This window comes from Pieris rapae, chromosome 16 (genome assembly GCF_905147795.1).
Source record: "Pieris rapae chromosome 16, ilPieRapa1.1, whole genome shotgun sequence".
Classification (NCBI taxonomy): Eukaryota; Metazoa; Arthropoda; class Insecta; order Lepidoptera; family Pieridae; genus Pieris; species Pieris rapae.
In genome coordinates, this window is record NC_059524.1 from 2,392,618 (window position 1) to 2,404,488 (window position 11,871).

General features: G+C 31.3%; 1 protein-coding gene across 1 annotated transcript; it reads left to right on the forward strand.

Moving 5' to 3' along the window:
* Positions 1-1,320: 1,320 nt before the first annotated feature.
* On the forward strand, positions 1,321-11,347 carry LOC111003229 (ionotropic receptor 40a). The gene is made up of 8 exons (XM_045631724.1): positions 1,321-1,446; positions 6,755-6,914; positions 7,875-7,978; positions 8,441-8,534; positions 9,062-9,220; positions 9,646-9,799; positions 10,190-10,422; positions 11,180-11,347. The coding sequence occupies exons 1-8, from the start codon at positions 1,343-1,345 to the stop codon at positions 11,345-11,347; spliced, it is 1,176 nt and encodes a 391-aa protein (XP_045487680.1). The 5' UTR covers positions 1,321-1,342.
* Positions 11,348-11,871: the final 524 nt, after the last annotated feature.

Sequence of the window (11,871 nt, forward strand, 5' to 3'; positions counted from 1 at the left end):
AACTATATAATTATGAAAATTTTCTTTATAATTATTTTAAAACCGTATAAATGATTACAAAACAAATATTGTTTAATAAAAACATGACTTAAAACCGGATTGTGACTTTTGATACGAGTTTACTTTAATCTAGCCATAAATTGTAGACAACGGTAATATCGAGTCGAGTCTTACTTCATCCCAAAAAGTATTAGAATTTTACTAATTCATTTGAAGAATTAAAAATACCATTGGTTTTGGGCCTGTTTTTTCTAATAGTAAATGAAAGCCTTTTGTACCTGACACACGCCGTCGAGTTTTTGGGTCCAAGGCCGGTTTCCTCGCGATGTTTTCTTCGTACGACTGTTTACAGTGTGCGCACGTAGGTGGAAAGGTCCAAGAAGGTTTTGCTATGCCAACTTACCGTCGATATTTTTTTTTCAGTACAGATGTAATTGATAATCTAATATATGCGTTGAGCAATAACAATATTGGAGTTGTTTATATGAACTTCAGAGAAAATAACAGCAAAAGCACCGTAAGATTATATTTATAATAGTTTTCGAAGCTTACAATTGAATGTGTCAATAATACAATTTCTTTACAGTATTATGAACATCAAAGAAAGGGTCTCGACACATCTGAAGAACGAACAAGTTTCATACTTTGTGAGGCTTACGAATGCGAAAATATTATTGCTGAGGTATTTATTTTATAGCCGAGAAATTAGTATTTAAATATATATGTAATATTTAAAAGTTAAATACAATGGTTTATCTTAAATATAATAATTAATATTTATGATTAAATTTGTAATATTCTTACGACTAAAGGGTAAAATGATATAAAATTTGGTAAATTGAGGATTATTAATACAATGCAATTATTATATTATTTAATTCTAGGACAAATCAATTCAGATATTTGTTATATATTTTTCTCAAGTCCATTTAAAAAAAAATAAAAAGCAGGCACCTCTCAGTCGAGTGTTCGCGAATATAAGAGATTAAACACTACTTATCCACGGCTTAATATATTTGGTAGTAGGCTGATCAAATAGAGAAAAAGGAATTACTAATAAAATCTAAATATATTATTTTTAAATTTAAATTTTTGTATTAGTCATGTATTTTAGAAAATATACACTACAGATGAACAAAATATATGCGGTGAGCTTTAGTAAAAAAAATTTGCTAAAATCGCCATCGCCAAGTCATACAATAAAACTCAAAAACTTCTTAAAATAAAAGTTTCGTGTAAAACTGCAATTACTATAAATCGAGGTACACCTTTTTTTATATTTTAAAGCTCTAAGATAAAAGTTTGTTGCCAGTTAACAGATATAAATTTCATTCACCGTTCGATGCTGTATATTTTCTACTGGGAACACGGGGCAGTTAGTAGAAAGTTTTGCGACAGTATCGAAGAAGCCATGAGAGTGGTCGTTGTTACTCGGAGAAAACGTGTGTAAGTATTTTCTTGTATTTTATTACTTTCAGAACATTAAAACCACGATAAATATAGGAAACACAAGTACTAAATATTAAACCGGCAACGCACTCGCGAGCCCTCTGGCATTGAGGGTGTCCATGGGCGGCGGTATCACTTAACATCAGGTGAGCCTCCTGCCCGTTTGCCCCCTGTTCTATAATAAAAAAAAATAAAAAAAATAATTGGGTGTTACCTTCATTGACATCGGAATAATTAAATAAAGTTGTTTCGTATCAAGTGGGTGTCAGCCTACTGTCGCTGACAAATATTGTCTATTTTATTCAAAAGTAGTTTTTTTGTAGAGCAAATATACATAAAAAACGTATGACAAACACATAAACGTAGAAATAATAAAACTGCATATGATTTTACTTCGTCATAAAATAAGCCTCAGATTTCTGTATCTGTAGATGCTGATGACCTAAATCTGACACACATCAAATTTTTGTGTGTCGGGCATGTCGAAGAAGAGTCGCTGAAACCACCAGGCCAACAGTGCTCTCTTCTTTAAAAATAATAAATGTCAAACATTATTGACAAAAGTTATTGCTCCATGTGCAACGTTATTAAAAGTAATTTAAATAGCAAACATTATCATTTATAATCAAACGAAAAAAGTCTTATTGTAATTAAGATAACTTTTAATCGTCTCATCTATTTTATTATTAATTTAAATCCAAAACATACAAACGAAAGCTGTATACATAGGTACCGTTACACAATTTTAGTAAAACAACTAAGTACTTCTTAGTTTCCAAAGGATAAATTTTGTACCAATTTGGGTTCTAGCATATTCAATAGACCATAAACATCGATACCTAATATTCAGTATAAAAGCCAGATAAATAATGACTTATCAAATTCAAAATACTTCTCCCTCTCTAACATGTTATTTTGCCATAAGAGTAAGGGAGATACAAATTAAACGCTAGCGAGTAAACGGCCTATAAATCAATAGTATAAACCACATCGTAAATCAACGCAGCCGATACACTAAATTATAATGAATATGTGATTACCATTAAATCAACGACTATTATAATAATTTTAGCTGTTATTAATTATACAGTTCGCCTATTGGTAATGCCTCATGACTCGAGTTAAGTTCGGTGGATGTTAGAAAGATGTGCAAATAAATGAACCACTTTGGAAGCTAACTGTCAACTGTTTTTAATGGATCAGAACAAGAAAGGGCCTGGGACTAGAGCTAGACAGGCTAATTAATTTGCTATATTTGTTTTAAATTTTATTTGTCAAATAAGTGTTGTTTGACATTTAATACGATGATTTGCAAAATATGTATATAATACTATTGTGAGCTTTTTTCGCTCGTCTTGCTCTGTCTTCTTTGGAGATGAGTAGGGATGTCTACCAATTCAAATTTAATGACGTGGAATAAATGATACCTGTATCTTATATTCCAAAATAGCAATTTTTATGAATTTATGAAAAATTAAGGGCTCATTTCTTAAATATATATATATATATAATATAGCGTAACTAAAGTTAGGTTACATAACTGTCGCGTTCAATTATCTTTTTAATGTGCGGATGAATGAAAATTCGGACAAACCTTCAGGACATATTGCGTTTTTCTTCTTCTTGGTTCTAAAAGTAACAGAAATACTAATAAAGGCTTAGTGCTTAAAAAAATATATTCAATTTTCGGGAATAAATTAAATGACGCGTAGAAAAAAAGAATTACATTCATGGAACTGACAGGCCCTAGTGCATATTAAAGGTTCCCTTTTGAATCATTATATTTCTGTTCATAACAATGAAAATTAGCATATTATCTACTACTATTATCTACATTCTTGCTTATAGCAATTTTATTTTAAATTATTTTTATCAAAAAGATTAATTACTTATTGAATAACTTAACAGAATTTGTGTTGAGGCATAATTTTTTGAAATATTGACACCCCTCGTGATGGAATGGATTCCGAAGCACCGGAAACTTTAATTTTGATAACTACTGGTATTCGTAAATACATAATTTTAGTTTCATAAATTTTGATGGTCTAAAATATTTGATGTCGGCCGAACGTCACATTTTTGATAGACGTGTTTCAATGCGTTTGTGTTGGACGTTTTTTTATTATTAACTTTGCTAATAAAATTTGTTAGTAGTTACGTCCTCAATTTTATAATTCTGTAGTGAATGTTTTGTTCGTTTTGTGGCTATTGTAAGGCAAGTTATCAGTAGGTATTCAGTCTAACCTCTCTTATTGTTCCCAAACTAATACAATTTCACCAAATCCTTACGACTGACAACTGTGTGCCTTTCTTCTTGCTAAGGGTATATTGAAACGAGGTATCTACTCAGGGCTTATTATTCTAGTATACAATTCTGTATTGATGGCCACCGAACCGTTATTAGTGGTACAGGTTAATCCCAGGACTGCCTCACTCTCGGTTTCGGTCGACCTAGCCACGCGTCGCGCGGTCTTCTTTTTAGGTTTAGCCACCGTTGTAAAAAAGCACAAATCTCCGAAGATCCCCTTTTGCCGTTAACAAGATCGGATTTTTTAAACATTACATCCTAATTGATCAACGATTTACCCCTTAATGAGGGTTAAAATTGTCAAAACAACCCCATTTACTAATACGTGACTCATTTCACGCCTATCATTAACTAATGACTGTCACCAACGTTGCAAAGCAACGTGACGTCGTAAAAAAAAAAGAAGTTTTGTTACTATCACTTTATTTATTTAGCAATATATTTCTATACAAATCCACAAGAGTAATGTCATTCTTGTTGAGTCATATGTATAATTTCTTAGAAAATAATCTAATCTCATAATGCTGTACTTGTAGTACAAATAAACTACGCAATACTAAAAGACCGAGGAATATTTGTTATCTTAGCGGGTTGATGAACACGAAACAATTTCTTGTTAAAAGCTTGCTATTGCTCCGATAGGTTGCAATCCGAATCAAAATATTCTGCGACTCTTTCGGAGTTTATGTGTATAGCTATCCAATGGGGACCGGGTTGAGAATCAGTGGCCGTTAGATATAATAAATCCATGTATGTATGTTGCGTATATTAAGTCTATTCGAAGGATACAAGCATTTATTATAAGTAACCTGAGCTCTGTTCCTCTGCACATGGGATAGTTTTGGTATGAGATTAGATGATTTTCTTAGAAATTTAAATATGGCTATGACAAACGAACATAGTAACAAATATTATAGAACACTAAGACTGTTTGCTTGAAGCTTGCCCACGCTCGGCACAGTGTTACATCGTTAAAACAATTATTACAAAATACTATTTTTAATGTGATTAGCTTATAGGCAAACACGAAGAGATCATACAAATTTTAAACTAAACAAACATTAAAATTTAATAAATTTATGATCACTTATTATTATTTTACAAATTTATTATTTAAATCACGTTTATTTTTAAATAATATTTATATTCAATTTACAAGCTACTGTATTTGATGATTGTACTTGATTCACGATGTAACGAATTTATGATGGTATGTTATTATATTACAATTTTATTATGTTTATAATTAATATTCATTATTTACAGTATAGATTATTTGATGATTGTATTTGTTTAATATATTTTACTCGATGTCCTAAGTACGTTGATTGATTCGATACCGACAGTTACGAACAGAATGACGAGTCGTCTTAAAACGATCTAAAATAAGTGAGGGTATTCGGACCGATTCGCTTGACCAAGACGGACGTTAAATTATAAGTTGTGTGGTTGTTTAAGGATAAGAAGTGTTGGAAATGTATATAATTATTGTTGTAACAAAGCAGGCGTTTTATATTATATATTGAGAATCGAATTGTGAATTCATTCATCACAAAACAAAACAAAAAAATTACTAGTGAAAAAAAATTAAACAAAACTCAATTTTAATGTGTGAGGTGAGCAACTATGGAAGACCTAGCTGGTTTATCAGACTGTTAATGAACATAACATTAGTTTAAGCTAGTGTTGTAGATAATTATGTTAGTATAATATTACTTACTAGCCATATTGTATAGGTTTGATTGTAATTTAAGTAAAGTTGTTTTGTATGTGAATTTTATTGTGCAAAAAAAAAAAACAGTAGGTAGCTGAGACTCAAAGGCAGACCGACAAAAAACATACTAGTCAATATCATTTGTCTTCTAACTTGATGATGTACTTCGGCTACTACGGTACCAGCGGTAGTAACTTGTTACTTCTATAAAAAATAGCCTAAAAATAAAATTTGTGTCATTGTCAATATACCCACAAAAGGAATTAAAGTAATAAGCTACAGTTCATTTAACAAAATCTTAGTAAAAATGTTTCTTCGCAAGCAACACGCTTCGACTGATTGCCTTTCGTTCCGACGTTATTTCTAAAAATTACATTTTTCTCAGAACCCAATACAAAGCTTCGGACAATCACGTATTTTGTAATTCAATTGAACGAAACACCGATTGGGAATTGGCTGGAGTATTTTTTGAGTACCAGCGTCCACCTTTATCACAATATTTATTTATAATTATTATTATTTAGTTCAATAGTTAAGGTACAATCTAATTTACATCATATTCCGCCTCACACGTTGGCGTGCATAAGTGTCCTATATCTGTGGCCATCATTACTTTACTAGACAAGCAATTTAATTATATAGAAATCTTGAAGGCACTATTAAAATACGAAAGACTCGATATATTAATTAGTCATACTGAGCAAAAATGTACTTAACATTGTCTGATCTATGACCACAGATATAATTTTGATTACATTGTGAATTATTATTATTACTACCTCATCACACTATTAAATAACAACATTAAAAAAGATTTTCTTTCCATTACTTTTTTTAAGTTTAAGTAGTACTATCAAAACTAATAATTTATTTTATATAAGGATTACGCAACTAACCTACTCTTATTGATGTGAAACATCTTTAGCCGCACGTAAAACCGATTTCTGGCATGGCGACGCATGCCGTGGCGACGCGTCACCACGCTATATGATATACAACAATCTAAATGCAGTAGTAAATTTAACATTAAAAATATTTAATGAAAATAATGTTTATTCAACAAATAGTCATCATTACTATCATTACAGTCACAGTCTGTTCTTTTCTGCATATTACTTTTACAAAATAATGTCGATGTCATATGACATCTGCCAGGCGTGCTGTGACGGCTCACATTTTTTTTCTCTAAGTGTAATTCTTTGAGAAATAAAATATCTTTGAACCGATATTGAAGTATAACGTAATGAATATTCACGAATATTCACATAAAGTTGCTATTTCAGCTACCGCATTTACTATAACCAAGCCACACCAGATCGCCTTAATCACTTATCTTTAGTGAATTGGTGGTCGGATCGTTTATATAAGAATCCAGTGTTGCCAGCTGCCGACAAAGTGTACAAGAACTTTCGCGGGCGAGTTTTTAATGTACCGGTGTTACACGTAAGTTTTGTCGTGTGATCATTAATTTTCCAATAATGTAAATTCTTAGACGTCTCGTTAACATCATTATTGTATACATTTTTAAATAGGGCTTCACGTTTAGTATTTAAATTGCTTATGTCAAAGTTTGTGTGTGATATTCTTTTTATTTTATTTATATATATAATTCTAATGTACGTTTTGTGTTTGAACTGAACTCAGTCACTTAACTTTAACTTAACTCCTCATAAACGGCTGGGCCGATTTTTTGGATGCGTTTGGGTGACGCCCTGGATGGTTTACATTCACAAATCAGCCCGGCAGATGGCACTGCAATCGGTATCTAATTAATTTATCTATAGAGGAAATATATTCTGTCTTGTGTGCAATTAAACTCCTAAACGGCTGGACAGATTTTGATATTATTTTTGTGTGTTTAAGTGTAGTCGAAAATTATTTACATTATAGATATTTTTTTAAGTAAGATGTGTGTACAAGACAGTATCTGTCGGATCCACTGGTATGTATGACAGCTAAATGTTAATATAACATTGTTAAAAAGTATACAAGTCTCAGTCAATTCAATATTTTAATTAGATAATGCCTACATAAAGTCATATATACCTTGAAATAGCTCTGAATATTTTGTAATAAAGTCCAGAGTTTTAAAGACATGCCGATATCACGTGTGACGATTTTTCTGAAGAAATGCAAGTTTTTACCTGTACTGATATTATAAAGAGGTAAAATTACTTTTACCAATAAAAAACCAAGTTATTTATGAATGTCATATTTAACGTAAGTATGATTTATTTTTAGAGAATAGTAGTGTAGCTTGATAATGCCTCCACAAGTCAGCGACAGCATATTCTATCGAAGATTTTGTATGTGTGTATCAACTGAGACATATTCACTTTTAAAAGTCACCACAAGTATAGGCATAGTTCAGCTAGTGAAATTATTCTACGTACTTGTCGGCAGGCTCCTCCATGGCACTTTGTTAATTACAAAAATTCTTCAGTTAACGTAACGGGCGGTAGAGATGACAAGCTACTCGCACTACTGGCTGGGAAATTAAATTTCAAGTAAATATAAACATTGTCCTAGATATACTTAAATGCTTATAATAAGTGTTGAATGTGGTATATATATTTTATTAAAACTATATATTATATAAAAATACATCAATCATTTGCTATTTCAACATCAAGTTGAATTAATTGTTTGATGTTAACATTTAAACAATTATTTAATTTGTGGATATGGGTTTTATTTAAAATCTTGCAATATTATGTTGATAATTTAATAAATAATAATTTTAATAAAATTTTAAAACAATGCTTGTACTTTTCAATTAGGTTTTATTGAAATGTAATCGCGTAAATATAAACATATTTTAATAATTTTAAGAACATATGTAATTAATTATAATTAATATCAGACCTAGTTAAAGAAACTAGTCAGTCATCCTGTAGCCCGTAAAAATTATATATGAAAATAATTCACTTTTGCTTTCTTGTCCTTTCCTTCATAATAATAACTTTCAGATACAAATATTACGATCCACCTGTGCGAAGTCAGGGCTCAATGATATCAGGTAACGGCACATTCAAAGGAGTTCTTGGACTCATATGGAAACGGGTAAATTTTCTTGTAACAATATATAAAAAAAATTTCGTATATTACCTTGTTTTTGTTAAAAAAATTATATGCTTCATATAAATAAAATAAAAAAGCCTTTTATTTCCAGTATTTAAAATTTACACTTCTTACAATTTATTTTAGTGTTAGTTCATGTAGTAATCTATGTTAGTATAATTTTTCTTTCCTTTACTTATTGTATGTGTACCTAAATTTCTATATATTTTTTACTGGAACCCCAAGTTGGGTGTATGCTTCATATAACGACATACAAATACGCATAGTAAAAAGAGAAATACAAAATTGCCTTAACGATTCGGTGATAGTGGTGTTAGAATTAAATCGTAATTTCTGTAAAATATTTTTAGTGTTTTTGTAGGAATAAATTTAAAATTTTAAAATCTTTAGATTAAGATTTTTTTTAAATATCCCCATTAAGATACAAAAATCCTTGATGTTTACTTTCAAGTTGTTAAAAATCGAGTATATTTTCGTTTCTTGAAAATAGATAACATAATATATTTCAGCAAGCTGATTTCTTCCTTGGAGATGTAACAATTACATGGGAAAGGCTTCAAGCGGTGGAGTTCTCTTTTCTATCCCTAGCAGACTCCGCAGCCTTCCTCACTCATGCTCCAGACAAACTGAGCGAAACTCTTGTTATCATTAGACCTTTTCAATGGCAGGTAAATACAACTCCTATAGTCTCTCTTCTAACACTTGTTCTTTTATAATAATAGTAGAGGATATAAATAAAAATACAGGATCTTTACACATATTTTTTTTGTTTAATAACACTTCGCTTAAACAATCCTACTATATATATCTTTTTAAGTATAAACCTTCAAATTATGATTTAATTTATCCTAATGACGAAGCATCTATTTGAAAAAAAGCTTTATATTTTTGTTATATACAATATAAAGAGATTTATAACGAAGCATATTATTTCTATTTCCTAATTTGATCTAATTATATTATACTTAGTTTTGAGAATAATGAAATTTGAAATTGTCTATATGTATCACTGAACATCAGGTAAGCCCGTTTAAAAGAGAAATAGAGAGATAGAGAGAGTTTAAAATAAAGTAAAAAAAATTCTCATCCATAGGTATGGCCCCTGGTATGCGCTACCTTTCTTGTAATAGGCCCAGCTCTATGGTTTGTGATAGCAACGCCTATATACTGGCAGCGGCGTCAACGAAACATGCTGCAACTGTTGGACGAATGTTGTTGGTTCACAACCACGCTGTTCCTGCGACAAAGTACATTTTATTCTCTTTATTTCTAATTCTTAAAAGGCCGACAACGCATACGCGAACCCTCTGGCATTGAAACATAACCATTAACATCAGGTGAGCCTACCCGTTTGCCCCCTGTTCTATAAAAAAACAAAAAAAATATTACATCGTTCCGGGTAACCGGAATTCCTAAAATTTTTTCACGTAATTTTTTTGTATTTATATTTTATTTATTGAATACAAGTATTCGCTTGTTATTCCTGTAAAAACATCATATTTTATAATAAAAAAAAAGTACCGTCATGACTATGTATTATTCGTCGTAAGATGTAAGAGGAACGCTAATATTTGACACCCACTGATTGTCTAAAATCTATGAAACTTTTAAAACATTTTTTTATCCAAACAAAACAGCCTCCAACAAAGAGCCCTCCCGGTCAAACAAGGCTCGATTGGTTTCCATAATAATATCCCTCGGCGCCACTTACGTTATTGGAGATATGTACTCCGCAAACTTAACTAGTCTAATGGCCAAACCGGCCAAGGAGCAGCCCATCGGCACTTTGGAGGGACTCGAAGAGGCTATGAGGGAGAGGGGATATGAATTGGTTGTGGAAAAACATAGTTCTACGTTGACAATATTACAGGTATGACATATTTATACTAAATATTTGTGTGTTCTTACACCATCTAGCTAATCTAAGGACGATGCCAGTATCTTCGGAACCTTGGCTAAAGGGACTCCTTTTAATAATATATTTTAGTTATGTATTATAAGGTTAGTTTAATTTATTAAGTTGTTTTATATAGCTAAAAAAAATATCTCGTAACTAGATTTTATGTGAATTTTTCTAAAAAATAAAATATTTATAACCAAGTTTCTTGTTTATTATATTTGTTTAGGCTTCTCGTTGCGACATAAAAGTATAAAAATTATTAATAAACTTTACTTATTTTAGAATTTTATCTGTGGTTATAACTTTTTTTTAAATAAGAAATGTTCCTTACATCACGGGATTTTTAACATTCCCAGATAGTCTTCACTGGTTTCAGTAATGGTAGAAATCAATTGGCAACATACACAGACGCCAGCACTCTCTTTCTATAAATTATATAGACATAGCGAGATGTTGCTTTTGGGTGGAGGTCTTCCTTGGGAGATACGACCTCCAAATATAAAAAGAGAATACTACCTCTCTTAAAGGTATTAAACATAGCTGTTCACGGGCTACGGTAGCTGCCTTTTATGGCTATTTTTTATGCTCGTTTGCCTCACAGTAAATAAAAGAATAAATTCAATATATACCGTCATTTAATTCTGATTTATAATTTACTTATCTGACCTTGGAACCCATATAAAATTGTATATGGGTTAATAATTTATTAATGAATCTAATTTCATAGAACGGCACAGGCGTATATGGCTCGTTGGCTCGCCTGATGAAGCGCCAACGGATTCAGCGCGTGCGCAGTGTAGAAGTAGGAGTTCGTATGGTGTTATCCAGACGCCGCGTTGCAGTGCTAGGAGGACGCGAAACATTGTATTATGATTCCGAACGCTTTGGTGCGTAGACACAACTCAACATAAATTATTTTCTGTGTGCGCAAGACAAGTGCACTTTCTCTTACACCAAAATAGCATGGAATACGATATGGGCGTACAATCATAAGAGCAGACGCAGAACTTCCAACGTCGAGCATTAGGTATATAAATGTTAGTACCTGGATGGCCGAGCTTTGGTCGGTATTTTATTTTTTTATAAATTGTGTTTTTGGAAATTATATATAAGTACGAATTACATACTAATAAAATGATGAAATATGAACAATATAGATTATATATGCTGGAATAGCTTTAGTGTTGTTGTGTCGTTAAAGCAATTTATTGCAAAAAAAAATAGTATTTTTATTCGCCGATAGATGTCAGGAAGATACATTTTTCAGTTTGAATTTGGAATTGGGACTTGGGGATCATTTATTCCTAACTAGATCGATTTATCGCCCCCGAAACCCTCTGTATACTAAATTTCATGAAAATCGTTGGATATATAGCCATTCTTGTATATATATCTTAATATATATATTTCTTGTGTGCG